Source organism: Thermobia domestica, chromosome 13, assembly GCF_964235325.1.
Source record: "Thermobia domestica chromosome 13, izTheDome1.hap1.1, whole genome shotgun sequence".
Taxonomy (NCBI): domain Eukaryota; kingdom Metazoa; phylum Arthropoda; class Insecta; order Zygentoma; family Lepismatidae; genus Thermobia; species Thermobia domestica.
The window spans coordinates 15569707-15593145 of NC_137466.1; the positions used below are offsets into that span (position 1 = coordinate 15569707).

The 23439-nt window shown below is 38.1% G+C and overlaps 1 protein-coding gene across 1 annotated transcript in view; it reads left to right on the top strand.

Moving 5' to 3' along the window:
- LOC145668024 (C-type mannose receptor 2-like) overlaps positions 1-23439 on the top strand; it is a 102915-nt gene that overhangs the window by 35076 nt on the left and 44400 nt on the right. The window contains exons 3-4 of the mRNA XM_081735489.1: positions 13168-13407; positions 23152-23349. Of these exons, the coding sequence (XP_081591615.1) occupies positions 13168-13407; positions 23152-23349 (438 nt within the window). The remainder of the gene's footprint in view (positions 1-13167; positions 13408-23151; positions 23350-23439) is intronic.

The window sequence follows — 23439 nt, forward strand, 5'->3', positions numbered from 1 at the left end:
CAATCACGTAATATGCGTTGAGAAACCAAGTATCTGTTTCTCAGTGCCTAACAAGCTGTTTCTTGTTGTCCAACTTTCGACGTCAGTTCGATTTGAGCCATCGAAAACGATACGAAGTTATAAAAGTGATTTGGACATTTAATCTTGGCTCTTTGCAATTCAACTGTCAGACAAAAAACACGTTTGAGGAGAGACGATTTTACAAGAGAAAGATTGCTTTTATAATATCCTAAATTGTAATTCGCAATTATACATGTTTCTGTTTCCAAACTGATTGTGAGGTGAAAGACATCAGTCAAGATATACACTCAATTTACCTGCAATAAAATTAGGGAATAATTATCGCCGTCTTCAGGACTTATTGGAGGAGCATCTTCCAAATTTCCATCAAGCCCTATTTCTTGGGCCCCTAGAAAAACATTAATCAGTCAGAATAGCTTCTATGGACTGTAATATATGTATATCCCACAAAACTTCGGTTATGGAGTTTTGATGAAACCTCTACGAAGCCACAACCAATTTCTATTAGTAGTGTCTTTTAAGACTAATCTTACATGCGACCATTCATCCCCTACACCGTCAATTCAATGAGAAGTGGGTAATTTTTAAATTCACAAATCACCTCGGTAAATTACCTTCGAGCAAGCTATTGATTTGTGGTTCATTCTAATCCTGAGGGCCATTCTAATTAAACCAATGTCCTTTGTTTTGTTTAGCGCTCTCTAGACCGGAATAAGGACTATGAATTACAAGTTCTTGCGTTATTCATTCCTTTCTAAGGCAGGAGAGAATGGACAAACGCGTCGTATGCCCTTGTTGTTCTAAAGACAGAACGATGCAGATATAACATGTCGAAAGATACGTTAATTTTTTCACGTGATTTCTTTATCTTCTCGTTACGCCTACTCACTCCTATGATTTAACAGAACATTCTGTAGGCACATCGGGTTCTTTGCAACTCAGGTCCTAGTATTTTAATCCCCCATGTCATTCAAAACACGGCGAATGTATCGATATATTTCGTCCTCACAGCAACCTTCTCGCAGAACATGATAGATTAATTGCAAAAGAAAAGGAAGAGAAGATATAGAACAATGTAGATTCATCTTATAAATCGATCAAGACTGAAAGAATGTTCATTTTACAATATAACGAACGTTTTATTTTGCCAGAGTCCAGTTTTATTTTGTAGTATAACTCATACAGAAATATATGACTGATACTTACTACGATAAGTATAGTATATATTGTAATATCCCATGTGATGCTGTAAACAAACAATTCCACATGTCAGTGTTTACAAACACCACCACGTGGTTCAGCACACCAGATGGATCTATAATCACTTGCAGACGACGGCTTCTAGCCCCTCCCAAAGACGACATCGGAGCAGCAGCGCCACCGCCACCCAAGGAACCCTATAAATTGGATGGGCAAAGGCAATTCAGTGCCAGTTTTCTGGTGACCCTCCTACTGTCTGCTTCGGGACTTTAGAAGTAACCTTACTCCAGGGCCTCTAGTCTGATTCGGAACTACGCATATCCTTTCTCCTGGCTTAGCCTTCTCGGAGGTCTGACTGTGAATTCCAATCTCAGCCGCTTAGTCTGCTTCGGGGCTCTCTTTTCCAACTAACCTACCCACTGCTTGCATCGGAGCTTTGGAACCTAATTCCACTCTGCTTAGCCTGCACTGGGATCTGCAGAGATCCTGTCTGCGACCTGACGGTCAGGGACCACCTATAAATAACCTTTGATATTAGAGGGATTAATTTGTACAGTATTTTGTGAAAATACTTTTATAGAGAAATTATATAATAAAATTGGTAGTGGGAGATCGATTCGGGATACTCTTTTTGTTAACGCTCTACCTATACCTATATGGGAGAAAACTTCACAATACTGATTACATACTATTGCAATCATTTAAATGCACTATATTTCAGAACACTTATCTTTTTCACATCGATTTAGTACAGTTCTGCATTGGCGTCAGCACAAACTTTAGGGGAATAGACTACCGGGCTATATGGAATAGCCTCAGGAAAGCAGGGTCCAGGAGTCCTCCCCGGAAAATGTTTTCAAAATAGTATCGTGCATTGCATCCTAAAGCATTTTTGACTTCAAAAGCAAACAAAACCTTTTTTAAAAACATCTGTTTTATTTTTACCTTTGATATTTTTTTCATGTGGTACTAAAGAAAACACTTTACAGTTTGTTTGTTTATTCAAAGAGTAAAATTCAACCTTGTTTTACAATTTTAGTTAAACGAGACTAATATGTCAAAAATAAAATAATGATAAAGTGAATAATCAAATAGAATAGTTTTAACAACAGGTTTTAGGCCTATAAGCCTACAACTAATGTAAAAGAGAATCAACAATGTGTGTTAAAAAATTAGTTGAAAATTATTATTATTAGCTAAACTAAATTGTGTGTTGCTTGCTATCTAAATAAAAACAGTTTATTACTTTACAGTTTACTCCATCTTCATCTTCATAGGACCAAAAACTGACTGCAGTTTTTCACAATTGCTACTGCAAGCTTTTGTGCTACTTTTTAAATACCCACTTTATCTAACATTGTTTTGTGAACGTAGCCAACAGCCAATTGTTTAGCCATGGTGGAGCCTCTTTTGGGTCATAGTTGACCTCAGATGCTTGAAATACTGAGGATACCGAAAACCGTTTTACAAATATTGGGGGGGATACGTCCCCGGTGGGATTGACGCCCGTGCACTTCTGCATAATAACATGGCGTCCTCCTGCGTTGTATGTTTAACAAGCATAATAAACAAGTCTGCCAACGGAACTCTTATCACAGTAAGAGTACTATTGTCCTTAACAACGAATCAACGAACATTGATGTCTATCGACTGACAATATAACATCTACAAAATAAGATTATTCATGACATTATATTATTTTCTTCTTTTTCTATCGTATAGCGAGTACATACGTTAAAGAACTTTCGACCTACATATTAAATGAAATAAACAACGTAAATACACGTTATGGTTATAACAGTCTGTTTCCTAAACTGAGAAAGATAAGAAAATTTTTCAATTACTTCAGAATGTCTATATCTTCGTTAAACGAAGTGTATAATAGTACAAAATGTGCATTTCATCAGAGTAACACCAAAATAAGAAAATTTTCAATATAATATATATATATGTGGTGCGTCTTCACACTAGATTTTGTGAACCGCTCACGTGTGAAGGGCTCTCATAAGACATCATGTTATTTTCTTCCCCGCCGGCAGCCCGCTCGAGCCGGTGTAGCAGGAAAATCAGACCCCAGGAAAATTGTCACCCCGGGTGCTATTTTTCCCAGGAAAATAAGACCCCAGGAATCACCTTTACACGGGGTGATACTTTTCCTAGGAAAATTATCACCCCGGGGTGTTAATTTTCCCAGGAAAATTGTCACCCCGGGGGCATAAATTTCCCGAATATCAATTAAAAATGCACATATGGGGGTATAATTTTCCTGGCCAGGAAAAATGGACCCCACCTAACAAACACAGAAAAATACTACCAAAAAATTCAATCCTTTGTCATTTCATTAGTCTTTAGAAAGCCGATTTGTCCACACAGTAGGGTGGGGGTATAATTTTCCTGGCCAGGAAAAATGGACCCCACCTAAAAAAACGCTGAAAATAAGCACCAAAAAATTAAAACTTTTGTCATTTCACGTGTCTTTAGAAACGAGATTTGTCCACACAGTAGGGTGGGGGTATAATTTTCCTGGCCAGGAAAAATGGACCCCACCTAAAAAAACGCTGAAAATAAGCACCAAAAAATTAAAACTTTTGTCATTTCATGTGTTTTTAGAAACGAGATTTGTCCACACAGTACGGTGAAGGTATAATTTTCCTGGCCAGGAAAAATGGACCCCACCTAAAAAAAACGCTGAAAATAAGCACCAAAAAATTAAAACTTTTATCATTTCGTGTGTCTTCAGAAACGATATTTGTCAACACAGTAGGGTGGGGGTATAACTTTCCTGGCCAAAAAAATGGACCCCACCTAAAAGAACGCTGAAAATAAGCACCAAAAAATTAAAACTTTTGTCATTTCATGTGTCTTTAGAAAGCCGATTTGTCCACACAGTAGGGTGGGGGTATAATTTTCCTGGCCAGGAAAAATGGACCCCACCTAAAAAAACGCTGAAAATAAGCACCAAAAAAATTAAAATTTTTGTCATTTCATGTGTCTTTAGAAAGCCGATTTCTCCACACAGTAGGGTGGGGGTATAATTTTCCTGGCCAGGAAAAATGGACCCCACCTAAAAAAAACGCTGAAAATAAGCACCAAAAAATTAAAACTTTTGTCATTTCATGTGTCTTTAGAAACGAGATTTGCCCACACAGTAGGGTGGGGGTATAATTTTCCTGGCCAGGAAAAATGGACCCCACCTAAAAAAACGCTGAAAATAAGCACCAAAAAATTAAAACATTTGTCATTTCATGTGTCTTTAGAAACGAGATTTGTCCACGCAGTAGCGTGGGGGTATTATTTTCCAGGCCAGGAAAAATGGACCCCCACCTAGAAAAACGCTGACAGTAAGCACCAAAAAAATTAAAACTTTTGTCATTTCATGTGTCTTTAGAAACGAGATTTGTCCACACAGTATGGTGGGGGTATAATTTTCCTGGCCAGGAAAAATGGACCCCACCTAGAAAAGCGCTGACAGTAAGCACCAAAAAATTAAAACTTTTGTCATTTCATGTGTTTTTAGAAACGAGATTTGTCCACACAGTAGGGTGGGGTATTATTTTCCTGGCCAGGAAAAATGGACCCCCACCTAAAAAAAACGCTGACAGTAAGCACCAAAAAATTAAAACTTTTGTCATTTCATGTGTCTTTAGAAACGAGATTTGTCCACACAGTAGGGTGGGGGTATAATTTTCCTGGCCAGGAAAAATGGACCCCACCTAAAAAGAACGCTGAAAATAAGCACCAAAAAATTAAAACTTTTGTCATTTCAAGTGTCTTTAGAAACGAGATTTGTCCACACAGTAGGGTGGGGGTATTATTTTCCTGGCCATGAAAAATGGACCCCCACCTATAAAAAACGCTGAAAATAAGCACCAAAAAATTAAAACTTTTGTCATTTCGTGTGTCTTTAGAAACGAGATTTGTCCACACAGTAGGGTGGGGGTATAATTTTCCTGGCCAGGAAAAATGGACCCCACCTAAAAAACGCTGAAAATAAGCACCAAAAAATTAAAACTTTTGTCATTTCATGTGTCTTTAGAAACGAGATTTTTCCACACAGTAGGGTGCGGGTATAATTTTCCTGGCCCGGAAAAATGGACCCCCACCTAAAAAAAAGCTGAAAATCACCAAAAAATTAAAACTTTTGTCATTTCATGTGTCTTTAGAAACGAGATTTGTCCACACCGTAGGGTGGGGGTATAATTTTCCTGGCCAGGAAAAATGGACCCCACCTAAAAAAACGCTGAAAATAAGCACCAAAAATTAAAACTTTTGTCATTTCATGTGTCTTTAGAAACGAGATTTGTCCACACAGTAGGGTGGGGGTATAATTTTCCTGGCCAGGAAAAATGTACCCCCACCTAAAAAAACGCTGAAAATAAGCACCAAAAAATTAAAACTTTTGTCATTTCATGTGTCTTTAGAAAGCCGATTTCTCCACACAGTAGGGTGGGGGTATAATTTTCCTGGCCAGGAAAAATGGACCCCACCTAAAAAAACGCTGAAAATAAGCACCAAAAAATTAAAACTTTTGTCATTTCATGTGTCTTTAGAAACGAGATTTGCCCACACAGTAGGGTGGGGGTATAATTTTCCTGGCCAGGAAAAATGGACCCCACCTAAAAAAAAACGCTGAAAGTAAGCACCAAAAAATTAAAACTTTTGTCATTTCATGTGTCTTTAGAAACGAGATTTGTCCACACAGTAGGGTGGGGGTATTATTTTCCTGGCCAGGAAAAATGGACCCCACCTAAAAAAAACCCTGACAGTAAGCACCAAGAAATTAAAACTTTTGTCATTTCATGTGTCTTTAGAAACGAGATTTTTCCACACAGTAGGGTGGGGGTATAATTTTCCTGGCCAGGAAAAATGGACCCCCACCTAAAAAAAACGCTGAAAATAAGCACCAAAAAATTAAAACTTTTGTCATTTCATGTGTCTTTAGAAACGAGATTTGCGCACACAGTAGGGTGGGGGTATAATTTTCCTGGCCAGGAAAAATGGACCCCACCTAAAAAAAACGCTGAAAATAAGCACCAAAAAATTAAAACTTTTGTCATTTCATGTGTCTTTAGAAACGAGATTTGTCTACACAGTAGGGTGGGGGTATTATTTTCCTGGCCAGGAAAAATGGACCCCCACCTAAAAAAAACGCTGACAGTAAGCACCAAAAAATTAAAACTTTTGTCATTTCATGTGTCTTTAGAAACGAGATTTGTCCACACAGTAGGGTGGGGGTATAATTTTCCTGGCCAGGAAAAATGGACCCCACCTAAAAAAACGCTGAAAATAAGCACCAAAAAATTAAAACTTTTGTCATTTCATGTGTCTTTAGAAACGAGATTTGTCCACACAGTAGGGTGGGGGTATAATTTTCCTGGCCAGGAAAAATGGACCCCACCTAAAAAAACGCTGAAAATAAGCACCAAAAATTAAAACTTTTGTCATTTCATGTGTTTTTAGAAACGAGATTTGTCCACACAGTAGGGTGGGGTATTATTTTCCTGGCCAGGAAAAATGGACCCCCACCTAAAAAAAACGCTGACAGTAAGCACCAAAAAATTAAAACTTTTGTCATTTCATGTGTCTTTAGAAACGAGATTTGTCCACACAGTAGGGTGGGGGTATAATTTTCCTGGCCAGGAAAAATGGACCCCACCTAAAAAGAACGCTGAAAATAAGCACCAAAAAATTAAAACTTTTGTCATTACAAGTGTCTTTAGAAACGAGATTTGTCCACACAGTAGGGTGGGGGTATTATTTTCCTGGCCATGAAAAATGGACCCCCACCTATAAAAAACGCTGACAGTAAGCACCAAAAAATTAAAACTTTTGTCATTTCGTGTGTCTTTAGAAACGAGATTTGTCCACACAGTAGGGTGGGGGTATAATTTTCCTGGCCAGGAAAAATGGACCCCACCTAAAAAAACGCTGAAAATAAGCACCAAAAAATTAAAACTTTTGTCATTTCATGTGTCTTTAGAAACGAGATTTTTCCACACAGTAGGGTGGGGGTATAATTTTCCTGGCCAGGAAAAATGGACCCCCACCTAAAAAAACGCTGAAAATCACCAAAAAATTAAAACTTTTGTCATTTCATGTGTCTTTAGAAACGAGATTTGTCCACACCGTAGGGTGGGGGTATAATTTTCCTGGCCAGGAAAAATGGACCCCACCTAAAAAACGCTGAAAATAAGCACCAAAAATTAAAACTTTTGTCATTTCATGTGTCTTTAGAAACGAGATTTGTCCACACAGTAGGGTGGGGGTATAATTTTCCTGGCCAGGAAAAATGGACCCCCACCTAAAAAAACGCTGAAAATAAGCACCAAAAAATTAAAACTTTTGTCATTTCATGTGTCTTTAGAAAGCCGATTTCTCCACACAGTAGGGTGGGGGTATAATTTTCCTGGCCAGGAAAAATGGACCCCACCTAAAAAAACGCTGAAAATAAGCACCAAAAAATTAAAACTTTTGTCATTTCATGTGTCTTTAGAAACGAGATTTGCCCACACAGTAGGGTGGGGGTATAATTTTCCTGGCCAGGAAAAATGGACCCCACCTAAAAAAAAACGCTGAATGTAAGCACCAAAAAATTAAAACTTTTGTCATTTCATGTGTCTTTAGAAACGAGATTTGTCCACACAGTAGAGTGGGGGTATTATTTTCCTGGCCAGGAAAAATGGACCCCACCTAAAAAAAACGCTGACAGTAAGCACCAAGAAATTAAAACTTTTGTCATTTCATGTGTCTTTAGAAACGAGATTTTTCCACACAGTAGGGTGGGGGTATAATTTTCCTGGCCAGGAAAAATGGACCTCACCTAAAAAAAACGCTGAAAATAAGCACCAAAAAATTAAAACTTTTGTCATTTCATGTGTCTTTAGAAACGAGATTTGCCCACACAGTAGGGTGGGGGTATAATTTTCCTGGCCAGGAAAAATGGACCCCACCTAAAAAAAACGCTGAAAATAAGCACCAAAAAATTAAAACTTTTGTCATTTCATGTGTCTTTAGAAACGAGATTTGTCTACACAGTAGGGTGGGGGTATTATTTTCCTGGCCAGGAAAAATGGACCCCCACCTAAAAAAAACGCTGACAGTAAGCACCAAAAAATTAAAACTTTTGTCATTTCATGTGTCTTTAGAAACGAGATTTGTCCACACAGTAGGGTGGGGGTATAATTTTCCTGGCCAGGAAAAATGGACCCCACCTAAAAAAACGCTGAAAATAAGCACCAAAAAATTAAAACTTTTGTCATTTCATGTGTCTTTAGAAACGAGATTTGTCCACACAGTAGGGTGGGGGTATAATTTTCCTGGCCAGGAAAAATGGACCCCACCTAAAAAAACGCTGAAAATAAGCACCAAAAATTAAAACTTTTGTCATTTCATGTGTCTTTAGAAACGAGATTTGTCCACACAGTAGGGTGGGGGTATAATTTTCCTGGCCAGGAAAAATGGACCCCCACCTACAAAAACACTGAAAATAACCACCAAAAAATATAACTTTTGTCACTTCTTTAGTCTTTGGCAAGGAGATTTGTCCATACAGTAGGATGGCGTATAATTTTCCTGGCCAGGAAAAATGGACCCCACCTAAAAAAACGCTCAAAATAAGCACCAAAAAATTTAATCTTTTGTCATTTCATTGGTCTTCTTAATTGAGATTTGTTCACATACTAGGGTGGGGGTATAATTTTCCAGGACAGGAAAAATGGACCCCCACCTACAAAAACACTGAAAATAATCACCAAAAATTTAAATCATTTGTCATTTTATTAGTCTTTAGAAAAGAGATTTGTCCATACAGTGGGGTGGGGTATAATATTCCTGGCGAGAAAAAATGGACCCCCGCCAAAACAACGCTAAAATAAAACGAAAAATTCAATCATTTGTCATTTCAGTAGTGTTTAGAAAGCAGATGTTTCCATGCAGTAGGATAGGGATATAATTGTTTTGGCGAGGAAAAATTCACCCCATCTAACAAACAGTAAATAAGCAACAAAAAATTAAATCATTTGTCATTTTGTCAGTCTTTACAAAGGAGATTTGTTCATACAGTATAGTGGGGGTATAATTTTTTTGGCCAGGAAAAATGGACCCTCACCTAAAAAACGCAGTAAATAACCACCAAAAAATTAAAACTTTGTCATTTCGTGAGTCTTTAGAGACGAGATGGGTTCACACACTAGGTTTTGGGTATAATTTTCCTGGCTAGGAAAAATGGACCGACACGTAAAAAACGCTGAAAATAAGCACAAAAAATTTAAAGTTTTGTCATTTCATTAGTCTTTGGAAACGAGGTTTGTCCACACAGTAGTGGGGGTATAATTTTCGTAGCCAGGAAAAATGGACCCCTACCTAACAATCGCAGTAAATAACAATCGAAAATACAATCTTTTGTCACTTCATTAGTCTTTAGAAAGGAAATTTGTCCATACAGTAGAATGGCGTATAATTCTCCTTGCCTGGAGAAATGGACCCCACGTAACAAACACAATAAATAACCATCGAAAAATTAAATATTTCATCATTTCATTGGTCTTCTTAAAGAAGATTAATTACATACTAGGGTGTGGGTATAATTTTTCAGGCCAGGAAAAATGGACCCCAACCTAATAAACACAGTAAATAACCACCAAATAATTCAGACTTTTGTTATTCCATTGGTCTTTTGAAAGGAGATTTGTTCACACAGTACGGTGCGGGTATATTCCTTGCAAGGAAAAAAGGACCAAATCTAAATAACATAGTAAATAAAGACCAAAAAATTCAATTTTTGTCATTTCGTAGATCTTTTGAAAGGAGATTTGTTCACACACTACGATGAGGGTATAGTTTTTCTGGCCAGGAAAAATTGCCCCCACCCTACTGTATGGACAAATCTTTTTTCTAAACACTAACAAAATGACAAAGTCTGATTTTTTGGTGGTTTTTTACTGTTTGTTATTTGGGGTCCATTTTTCCTGGCCAGGACAATTATACCCCGACACTAGCGTATAGACAAATTTTCTTTCTAAAGACTAATGAAATGACAAGTGATCGAATTTTTGATGGTTATTTTCAGTGTTTTTTCGTGTTGAGCCCATTTTTCCTGGGCAGGAAAATTATACCCACATTCTACTGCATGGACAAATCGCCCTTGTAAAGACTAATGAAATAACGAAAGATTGAATTTTTTGTTGTTATTTACTGCGTTTATAGGCGGGGATCCATTTTTTCCTGGCAAAGAAAATTATACCCCCACCCTACTGCATGAACAAATCTTTTTTGCAAAGACTAACAAAATGAGAAAAGTGAATTTTTTGGTGGTTATTTAAGGTTTGTTAGGTGGGGTCAATTTTTCCTGGCCAGAAAATTATACCCCCACCCAACTGTATGGACAAATCTCCTTTATAAACACTAATGAAATAACAAAAAATTGAATTTTGAATTGGTTATTTTCAATGTTTTTTAAGTGGGGCTCCGTTTTTCCTGGCCAAGAATATTGTTCCCCCACCCTAGTGTGTGGACAAATCTCTTTACTAAAGACTAATGAAATGACAAAAGCTTTAATTTTTTGGTGCTTATTTACTGCGTTTTTTTGTTGGGGGTCCATTTTTTCTGTCCAGGAAAATTATACCCCCACCCTACTGTATGGACAAATATCCTTTCTAAAGACTAATGAAATGACAAAAGATTTTATTTTTTGGTGGTTATTTTCAACGTTTTTTAGCTGGGGGTCTATTTTTCCTGGCCAGAAAAATTATACCCCCACAATAGAGTGTGGACCAATCTCCTTTTCTAAGGACTAATGAAATGATATTTTTTTTTGTTTTTTTGGTGGTTCTTTACTGCGTTTCTTAGCTGGAGGTCCATTTTTCCTGGACAGGAAAATTTTACCCCCACCCTACAGAGTTGATAAATCTCCTTTCTAAAGACTAATGAAAGGACAAGACATAGAATTTTTGGTGTTTTTTTTCAGCGCTTTTTAGGTGGGGTCCATATTTCCTGGCCAGGGAAATTATACCCCCATCCTACTGTGTGGACTAATATGCTTTCTAAAGACTAATGAAATGACAAAAGATTGATTTGTTTGGTGGTTATCTACTGCGATTTTTACGTGGGGGTCCATTTTTCCTGGTCAGGAAAATTATACCCCCATCGTACTGCATGGACAAATTTCCTTTCTAAAGATTAATGAAATGACCAAAGATTGAATTTTTTGGTGGTTATTTATTGCGATTTTTACGTGGGGGTCCATTTTTCCTGGCCAGGAAAATTATACCCCCACCCTACTGTGTGGACAAATCGGCTTTCTAAAGACACATGAAATGACAAAAGTTTTAATTTTTTGGTGCTTATTTTCAGCGTTTTTTTTAGGTGGGGTCCATTTTTCCTGGCCAGGAAAATTATACCCCCACCCTATTGTGTGGACAAATCTCGTTTCTAAAGACACATGAAATGACAAAAGTTTTAATTTTTGTTGCTTATTTTCAGCGTTTTTTTAGGTGGGGTCCATTTTTCCTGGCCAGGAAAATTATACCCCCACCATACTGTGTGGACAAATCTCGTTTCTAAAGACACACGAAATGACAAAAGTTTTAATTTTTTGGTGCTTATTTTTAGCGTTTTTTAAGTGGGGTCCATTTTTCCTGGCCAGGAAAATAATACCCCCACCCTACTGTGTGGACAAATCTCGTTTCTAAAGACACATGAAATGACAAAAGTTTTAATTTTTTGTTGCTTAGTTTCAGCGTTTTTTTAGGTGGGGTCCATTTTTCCTGGCCAGGAAAATTATACCCCCACCCTACTGTGTGGACAAATCTCGTTTCTAAAGACACATGAAATGACAAAAGTTTTAATTTTTTGGTGCTTATTTTCAGCGTTTTTTTAGGTGGGGTCCATTTTTCCTGGCCAGGAAAATTATACCCCCACCCTACTGTATGGACAAATCTCGTTTCTAAAGACACATGAAATGACAAAATTTTTAATTTTTTTATTCTTATTTTCAGCGTTTTTTTAGGTGGGGTCCATTTTTCCTGGCCAGGAAAATTATACCCCCACCCTACTGTGTGGACAAATCTGGTTTCTAAAAACACATGAAATGACAAAAGTTTTAATTTTTTGGTGCTTATTTTCAGCGTTTTTTTAGGTGGGGTCCATTTTTCCTGGCCAGGAAAATTATACCCCCACCCTACTGTGTGGACAAATCGGCTTTCTAAAGACACATGAAATGACAAAAGTTTTATTTTTTTGGTGCTTATTTTCAGCGTTTTTTTAGGTGGGGTCCATTTTTCCTGGCCAGGAAAATTATACCCCCACCCTACTGTGTGGACAAATCTCGTTTCTAAAGACACATGAAATGACAAAAGTTTTAATTTTTTGGTGCTTATTTTCAGCGTTTTTTTAGGTGAGGTCCATTTTTCCTGGCCAGGAAAATTATACCCCCACCCTACTGTGTGGACACATCGGCTTTCTAAAGACTAATGAAATGACAAAGGATTGAATTTTTTGGTAGTATTTTTCTGTTCGTTAGGTGGGGGTCCATTTTTCCTGGCCAGGAAAATTATACCCCCATATGTACATTTTTAATTGATATTCGGGAAATTTATGCCCCCGGGGTGACAATTTTCCTGGGAAAATTAGCACCCCGGGGTGATAATTTTCCTAGGAAAAGTATCACCCCATGTAAAGGTGATTCCTGGGGTCTTATTTTCCTGGGAAAAATAGCACCCCGGGGTGACAATTTTCCTGGGGTCTGATTTTCCTGCTACACCGGCTACTGGCGGGATGATCTTCATAGGAGCTCAGAGCCACGGCTCAGTAGCATCGAAGCGCGTGTGTGAATGCGTACATTTAAGACAATGTAAAGGTAGTAGCTGCAGCTTACTTGAGCGGCTCACAGGATCTAGTGTGAAGCAATACTAATTGCTGAATTTTTATACGACTACTCCTACTTCACAGAATTCCAAGAAGTATGGATTGGTGGCCATCGTAAAACGACGCCAGCTGGGTTTGTATGGGAATGGGATGGTACAAACACAACTATAAACAAATCACCAAACAAAGATTTCTTTCCTCCCTGGATGTTTGAACCAACAAGAGAAGGCAAAGAATGTCTCAGCGTAAATCACCAGACCCACAATGTTCCAGTCTTCATTGACGAAAACTGTTTAGCCAGAAGACCATATGTATGTGAGGGCGGTAAGTTGTTACTTAGTACTTTCTTAGTTACTACTCACTACTAAATGAATTTAAAAGATATCGAATTGAGTTTTTCTTGCTTATGAAAAACCTAGATTATGAACGACAAACGCTAACTTAACGTGGTTCCGAATCATGACAAGGGCTGAAGCCCGTGCAGTTGGCGAGTGTGCAGATCTTTACGAAAGATCAACCGTCAAATTATAGGTCGCTCCCCACAACAATTTCTTGCCTGCAGGAGAGATGGAGTACAGAATATTTGATTGGGCCGTGTTATAAAAAGGATTGTTTTCCGTTGTTAGCACAGTATACTTCAATAGCTGGAAACTTACTGATTGTCGAAGAAAGATAATCATTTCCTTCATCACTTCTGTAGTGTTTAAATGAAATAATCTGCGGAAGAAAAGAGCAAGAACCATCAATAACAATGTCAGCATGAAATCATCAAAAACAAAGATTTTCGAACATGAAATTCAAAAGAAACAATTTATTTGTCATCGAAAATAAAGATGAATTGGTGTAAAAAAAACTGTCTTTTTGCCAATATAGCCATAACTATTTCCAATCTTACCTACCGCAAATCTAAAATGGAATTTACTTTATACAAGTGTTCGATTTTGAGAAAAGGTGTGAAAACTTTGATGACTTTTACTTACTGATTTGTTGTAAAAGTCGAATAAACAAAACGTCTCTTCCCAATTAGTTTCAAGAATGAGAATCATAATCAACACAGTTAGAAATCATCTACAGCAACTTTATTCAGAATAACAAAAATTCTCAATTAAAAGTCAATATTTCGTGATATTTTTAATTTTACGTTGCATATCCCAGCACTCTAAATTGATCTTTATCTGTAATGGAAATGATAAAATATGTAACAAAGCCCAGAATGAAAGCTAATTCAAACGGTCATACTAGAACAACACAGAACTCCCTCGTGACTAAACAGCTAGCTTACGCGCGTTTGGCGTGGAAGCTCCGCGTTCGATTCCGGTGGAAGATCATGTGGTTTGGATCTCACGTTAAACTATAGCCTCGCTGCTGAGAGGGGCATTAAAATGAAATCAAGTCAAACAGAAAGAACATATCACAATATTTACTAAATTAGTTATGAATGTGTAAATGCTATTTTAATTTCTTATGCCTTACGCCTTCTGGCCCCATAATTATTTACTGTTCGCATCATTGCCTATTGGATCTAATCCTTGAACGAATGTAAAACTACAAATCCCTCAGTTCAAATAAACACTTAATTCTAATTTAATTACAGTATGTAACTTCTGCATGAATTACACTTAGAACATATATCTTAATGTTTAAATACGGATACAAGATCGTAACAATAGTAATAATTACAAAATATCCATAATATATGTGCGTGAGAGTGGCAGAAACCATTTTCGAAAATCCAAAATACAGAGATTGTTTCCAATCTATAGTGACGAAATTACACACCTTGTGGCATACCACCAAGTTGGAAGAGAAGGAATCTGCCAAGTGTGGCGCCTTCGACCTCTGACTGTGTGACAGGTGTGGTAAGACCATATCGAGAAAAATGCCGCCGAAAATAAGGGCTTATTGAGAAGGCTACACAACTGCCCTTTCCGACGTAAACTTCAGTTATAGTGCCATTATCAAAGTGTACAACAAGCGTGTTTCACTGTTTCCAAAATGTCATATCACGGATGTTGAAAGGGACAGATAAGGCGGGTGGGAGGATTCCTATGGGGCAGAAACAAACCAACCCCCGGCCTGCCACTAGCCGCATACGAGCTAGAATGCGAAAAGTCAGGGCTCTGGTCAGCAGGGAAAATCCACCCGCACAGAGGAGTATCGCGAACCGGCTACAGACATCACTGAAGACATTGCACACCTCATTCACCACGATTTGAGGTTGGTAAAGCGACAGAAGTGGTGTGTTCGTAAGCTCTTGCCAAAGCACATAAAGGAACGTTCCACCAAATGTCAAAAGCTGTACGACCAGATCCTGGTCGGTGAAAATTTGAAATTTGTTGTAACACTGGACGAGGCATATATCTAACTGGATGACTGTCAGAAGACATGTGCAGTTTTTATCTATTGACAGGTGCTAGGGATTTCCAAAGATTGTTCACTGAATGCAAGGAAAGTTTTGGCACAACTTTCATCATCATTGCTGGATACTCGTACCAGGGCAAGCTGGCCATACATCTTATAGTTAAAAATACGAAGGAGAATTCGGAATATTATCAGGCTAACGTCCTGACACCTATTTATTGCTATGACATTCTCCATTTCTACGCGAAGGACAAGAATCGTGTGAGGGTGTATCAAGGCAAGGCGTCAAATCACATATCTCGCTCAAGTCGCCTCTTCCTCCAACGAATGGTAGCAGACACTGGAATGTCTGTGAATGGTAAGACACGAATTCCAGTGAAGTACCTTGATGCATTACTGATATACTTTTGTGTCTTCGGCCTGCTGAAACGAGCCTTGTCTCATAGGAGACCCCCTCACCGTTGAAGGACTATGGAAAGCCTGTCAGTAGGAGTGGTTGCGGCTGGACATGACTACACTGCGTGCCAGTCTTCTACAGTGAAAACTTAGCTGTGGGGCTATTGCCCAGATGCAGGGTAACGAACTACGGCACTCTCGATGGTGGAGTTTGAAATCATCATCATACAATGGAAACTATCTCTGTATCCATGCCGATCGTTTGTTCACGAAGATTCACACGAAAGTTTAGTTTCTTAAGGATTATGAACAATATATAAGTAGCAATACAACGTTAAAAACAGGTTAATGTGAGTCTTATTCGGGGCCGCCTTCTGCGGTAGTTTAGCCCGAAAAATTATACATTACCTTATATGGAATACACCTTAAAAACAGACAACTTTCAAAAGGCGTTACAGCATTAATAATTATTAAACTAGACTAGCTGAACCTGCGCTGTATACTCAGCGCATCGTTCTGTTGTGACCATGAATCTCTTTCCCACTGTGCATGTCTCCCTAACACTGTAGTTTCGACCTGCAACAATGTTAATCTTATATACTGAAAACGGCTCCTAAAATGTTGAATAGAACAATAACGACACGGTTTTTGAATATTTGAATGATAACTGGACCATCTACACAAAATTTGGAATCGATCAGTGAAAACGGCACATTTCTACCACTTGTGGTTTTCAAGATCTTATTGTCGAAGGGATTGCGGACAAACATATAAACCTAGCATTTTAACATATAGACTAGCTGAACCTGCGCTCTATACACAGCGCATCATTCATATATGAGCATGAATTTATTTGTCATTCCTCACAGCATCTGTACATATCCCTTTACACACACAAGTGAAGGATGTCCTGATAAAAATCGGTAAGGGTATCATAAAGGGGAAACTTTTTCGATTATTTTTTCAATATTTTCCACCGTTTCCAAGATTTGAGAATACTTCCGGTTGGAGTTTGTAATTCATGTACGACTAGTGTTTACTTTCTTCTTGCATGCAGTATGCAATAAGCAAATACATTATACAATCAATTAATTATAATGCCAGTGATTTACGGTCTTTATTAAGTAAAACACTCCAAACATTAAAGTTTCATCTTAGACTGGAGAAATGCTTATCCTTCGTTTTTCATTATCATTTGGCCATGAAACAAAACCCCTATATACAACTATGCAGTGTTGGAATGTATAACTCGTAGAATATATGATGCTTTAGGTTTTTTTTTTAATTTCAACACTTCCAGTGTACCCGTGAAACTGTCAAAAAGAAATAACGGCCATGTCTTTTAAATGTTCAATTAGAACTGGACAATCTACGCAAAACTTGCAATGGATCAGCGAAAACGTCATTTTTCTTGAGACTGTAGTTCCCGAGATCTCATTATCGAAAGAATTGGCTACAAACATATAAACGTCCGCAAAATATAATTTAAAAGAACTCCAAAGATGGTAGCACAATTCACTTGCATTGATTTTGGAGAAGGCTTTTTAAAATACAAAGGAATAATAATTTTAAAAAATAAACTTTATGAAAAAGATTTATTTAAATAATTTATTTAAAGTATACATACTTTAAATATTTGTCTTTCTTAAACGTGAAATCACAAATAACTGTAAATCAAAAGCTTGAAATTATAAGTTAGAAGTTGGAGCTAAGGCATTTATATTCATACTTTGTCTGGGTTTGCCTATCATGTCTTGAAGCAATTATTGCAACTTGCGATGAAGAAGTATTGATATACGTACTTCTGAGATCGGTGCAAGTACGCTTTTTACAGGGTGGACAAAAGGATTATACGCCTTTTGGAGGGTTATAACCTATATTTTTGTTTTCATTTCATCTCGTTACTTCATTCTCACACTACTGTTTCCATAAAGCATCAAGGGCAATAGGCGCTTTAACATCATGGCAACGGGATTCCACACAGGGTTACCTGCTCAGGTTCCCCATCCACCCGCTAGTGAAAAACGCAAAACTCTTAGAAGAAATTCTACTGCAGCTAATTCTTCATGCAACACCGAATCTTGTTCTGAACGCTCGCGTTCTCAATCACCACTTGTGTGCCATAACTTCGTAGAACCTGGTACACCTCCATCAAAGCGCCATCACACCAATCGTGACGCCGATGACGTAACTATTAATAACGATTAGGACTTCCCAACACTTGAGTCAACTCTGAAACCAAAGTGGTGTCCATTCAAACTAACAAATTACGATACTAAATTCGAAAATCCAAAACTTCTGCTCCAGCAGATCACTAAATATCTTCGAAGGGAAGTTGTATGGGAAATTATCAAAACTCGGAATGGCATTATTATTCGATCTACCGATCCTCGACTTGCAACTACCATTCACAATAAATTCTCTTACGAGATTTTTGGTAAGCTAGCCAAACTCGAAAAACTACAACCACCAACTGCTAAACAACCTCCGCCGCCTAGGAAAGCACCCGTCTTGTCTGTAGTTATCCGTGACGTTGACTCTTCATCCAAGACGTCGAAATAGAGGAAGAACTAAAGCTAGAAGGCATTGACATCCATAAATGCATGCGTATTAGCGATAACCAACCCCCGACCTACATGGTGAGAGTCCTAACAAATTCTTAAGATGCGATTGATACTACTTTCCAACGGCGTATACATCTTTAAGAAACGCCAACGTGTAGAATCATCTCAAACTGCACAACCCTTACCGATTCGGCGCGAGGTGTCAAAAATATAACGACCATACTACAGTTAATTGTAACAGCGCCTCGAAATGTGGTTATTGCTCCGGTCCTCATGCTACTAATCAGTGTGCAAATTTGGAAACGCCACCTGTTTATTCTGCCTGTCCCGAGAGTCACCCCACATACAGCTCTAAATGTAAATCACGCCCAGCACCTGACACCACAAAACCAAGTCTAGTCGTTCCAGTTCGGCTTCATACCACACAGCAAATTCAAATGCCTCCTACACAAACGGAACAAACTGTAACTGTGGCTCAGCGACTCTATTTCATAACCACCGCTCTTCAAAACATACATCCGTTTGATAGGCCACATATTCTTCAACAAATCCAATATGCTGCCCGAAATGTTTTTCATATTAACCTCAATGCTACATATTCAGGACAATCTGTCTATTTCAATGCTGCCCCACTCGAAACAGCAGTCTAAGCATAAAGTGATCATGGAACTTGTGCTTATATTTCTCAATATCCGATCACTACTAACGCATAAGCTTTCCTTCGAGCATCTTCTTCCTGAAGGAAAAGTTAACGCATTTCTGTTGAATGAAACATATCTTACATCAGGAAAGCTGTAAAATATCATATTATCAACTTCTACGTCATGATAACACTGTTCCAGCACAATGTGCAAATGGTGGCGTAGCTATTTTCTATCCTGTTACTCTTGCCATCCGACAACATTTTATCTTCCGGAATATCTTATAGTTACGACGTATTTTCGCCAACTGTGTGTCACTCTTGCAACCATCTATATACGGCCATGTCACCATATTTCATTTAATTTCTTCTAACACATCTTCAATAGCTTTCGTAATTATATCATTATGGTAGATATTAACTATGGTGGATATTCTACCGCATTATGGTAGAACTGCGAGAGAGAAACAACAGTTCATTAACTTCATTGAAACAAACATGACAGGCATCATTCCACTCCCGTCGCACACACAACCCATCTCACAAAATACCCCAGATATTGTGATTACCTCTGCCTCCCTTCATAATCGCTGTAATATTACAGTTCTGTAGAATCAGGAAAGTGATCATTTACCAATAAAGTTCAAAATCACATGTCTGAAATCTTCTCAAATCCTATTCAATCATACTGCTCGACGCATTCTTCGTTTCGATAAAGCAAACTGGGTTGAATCTAGAAATGACATTACTACTGCGTTGGCAGGAACTCCTAGTCCTGAAATTGAATAGGAATTGTATAATACATTAAATGGCATCAGCACGACAATTAAAAACGCCGAAGACAAACACATCCCTACTACCAAGATTACCTCTCCATGCCATCCTCCGTTACCTCCGCAATACGTACCTCTCATACGACGTCTGAGAGACCTTTATAAAGAATATATACATACCAGAAACGAGGAAGCTCTTCGACATCACAGCAGATGCATCCCACAGTCTCTAATTACCTTACAGCATATAAACTACGAAACTGGGTAAAGGCCTGTAATCCACTTGCTGAAACAGCTCATCCTACACAATACTGGAAGCGGTTTCATCAGCTTACAGGGAAAAGAACTTGTACTTCATACCCGTTAATAGATAACGACTCTCCACTACAAAACGACAAGGATAAAGCCGATGCATTTGGAGCATACCTGCAGGGAATCTTCACTCCGCTTCCGCAGGCTTTTTCCCAGCGTCATCATCCGGTTGGGACACTTAATTTCGACATCATCCGTCTCCAACCTGATATCCATCATACTATCTCTCTCAATACTGAATTTACTAAACCAATTACAGTAACTGATATCACTCGTAACGTCCAGAACAGCATAAATACAACATCTAGTTTCGATGGGATTACTTATCGTCATATTAAAGAAGCTCCCCACCAGTTGTTTTACCTTCTTGCTCTCATATATACGTTCATCCTTCGTACAGGCTTTATTCCTTGTGAGTGAAAGACTTCAAAAACTCTCATGTTCCTCAAACCTCACAAACCACCATATACGGTTTCCTCTTATAGGCCTATTCAAGTTACTTCTGTGTGTTGCAAAATTCTTGAAAGATTTTTATCCGACGCCTCCATTCTTATCTCTCAGAACGTAATATCATCCCTCTACATCAGGCTGGTTTCCGCCCCGGTTTTAGTATCAACGACCAGTTACTTCGTCTATCTAATATTATTACCAATCAGTTTAATACACAATTTCCATCTTGTTTAGTGATCTTCGATCTGGAAAAGGCATCCAATAAAGTATGGCATAGAGCTCTCATATATAAACTTATTCGGCTGACACTTTCAATCCCATATCTCAGATTCATCTATAATTTTCTTCATAACTGTCTTGCATGTGTCGCTCTTAATGACACTTTTTCACATCTGATATTTATTTTCTGATCACAAGGGTCTGCCTTATCACCTTCGCTTAATCTTCTATATGTAGCAGATATGTCACTGTTGCCACCTAACACACATTTTTCAATATGCAGATGATACTGCATTTTTACATTGGGACGAACAATCCATCGCATCAGTACTGAAATTAATGCAGCAGTTCAAAGCTTTCTCATCTGGTGTACGAAATGGCGTTTGAAACTCAACCCAGATAAAACCCAAGCCATAGTCTTTCTCCCGCCAAAACGCAGATCTCGTGTACATCAAAATCCTTCGCTACTTAACATCCAAGTACATAACACGCGGGTTCATCCAACTAAACATGTCTCATATCTGGGAATTCTTTTCGATCAACACCTCACTTGGCGCCCTCTCCTTCAGAATGTATTACAGAAAGCATATAATAGGCTTAATCTTCTCAAACGTCTCACAGGTACTACATGGGGACCACGAGCTAATACTGCTCTTAACACCTACAAAGTATTCCCACGACCAGTCCTGACATACGGCTTTACAGCATGGATATCCGCCCTCCAAACTCATTATGAAAAACTGAAAATACTTGAATGCCATGCCATACGACTAGCCTATAGAATAAAACTCCCGAGTCCTACTCAAGAGCTTTATGAAGTACTGCCTTTTCCACACCTATTTCATCTTGAAACTTTACGATCGAAGTATATTACTAGCAGATTTGAGTCCCGACATCCATTACTCCTCGCTACCATGCAAGCAGACATTCCATACAATCACCTCGCAAGCTATTGGAAACGCCTTTATCACTTCTGTTTGCACTTTACCGATATACACTTCCTCCTGATCATCCGGATTTGGACGCAGTTACAGCATTTTCAACATCCATAGTTCCTCCATACATAGCACCATGATTTGCTGCACAGTGAGAGCCTCATGTCTTAACAGGGCACCCGTTTTGTTTTCATTACGTCCAGAGTCGCCCCTGGACAGAAGATAACTGTCACTTGTCTCACCAACGCTCACCTGTGTGTTATGTTGTTACAGTGAACTTCATGTTTCTCATTTTCATCTTTTCATTTCCTTCTGTTTCAGATAAATGATACAAATAAAATAGAAAAACAATAAAACACCGCCTAAATCACGTTTATATTGGTTTTGTGGCATTTTAATAGGTACATACAATCATATAATCACCTAGTTTCAAACTTAGCTGTTAGATGTCATACATATAAATTCTTTATAATTAATTCCAGTATAAAAATGCTATACTGGCTCTCGACTAGTATCGTAGCCAATATTAATAAGTAATTCAATGTTACCAAGCCAGTATCGAATTGCTTCCTAAACGGCTTTAGATTAAATATAATAGAATCAAATTGTGTAAGTAACAGCAAACATAATTGAATCTCAGTTATCTACATAAATACAAATGCTTGAGAATACCTGTATGTAATATAGTAAGTAATCAGCCTCTCATTGATTCCTCACTTGAAAATATTAATATTTAATATGTTACCGTTACACGAATTCACGATGGACTCCTTTGTGGCTATATGGTCAGCATACGAGTCTTCGGCGTGTAAGACCTGGATTAGATTCTGAGTGGGAGTTCATGCAGTTCGGATCCCATGCTAAAGTGTAGGCCTACTTTTCATATAATCTCGGTGCTGAACGGGAAGCTAAACTCCCAATGATCCAAACAACCGGATTCATTAGCCGCAAATAGTTACTCATGAATTTGCTTTGGCCAAACTTTACGAGAAGTCGTATCCTCAGGTTACTTATTAAATCTGCTTTCCAGGTCTCACAAATTTACTTTATAGTGGAGAAGTATTCCTTGAAAGCGTGTTACTTAAAAAGAAACTCGGAACAAACTAGTTCTATATACCCATACATTAGTTCACTAAATACATTTGTTACAAAATCTAGTTCTTCAGGAGAAGCAAAAGACGAAAGCAAAGCGTAAATTTCTTAATGGACACTATCGTTTCACAAGAGCAACTCTGAAACTAGCAAGCTTAGCGCTGTTAGAGTTAGATACACTAATAAGCCATCTGTTCTTACTAAAAAAAGTAAAAAGCGTCAAAAGTGGAGCACCGCCCTTAGTGAACTAAGGTACGGGTATTGGAGATAATATTCTTTACACCCAATCATAGCAATAAAATTTAATTTTACTTTTCTATATCTAGCTTCAACAAAAGCACCTAAGCTTCCTGTGGCACCTGTGAGGTTCATGGCAGGCAGAAAGAAATATTTTTTTGTGAAACACTTGGCTACATGGCAAGAAGCAGACGCAATTTGTACAACACAGAATCTACGCCTTGCTGTTCTTGATGACATGAGAAATGTGAGGGCAGTCTACAAGTACATGTTCACATCTCGGTTTGGTAAGAAACGACATTTTAAATATTTTTAATGACTACTACCCTGTGAATAATCAATCTTAGTTTGTAGTTCATGTACACATGGTCATAATA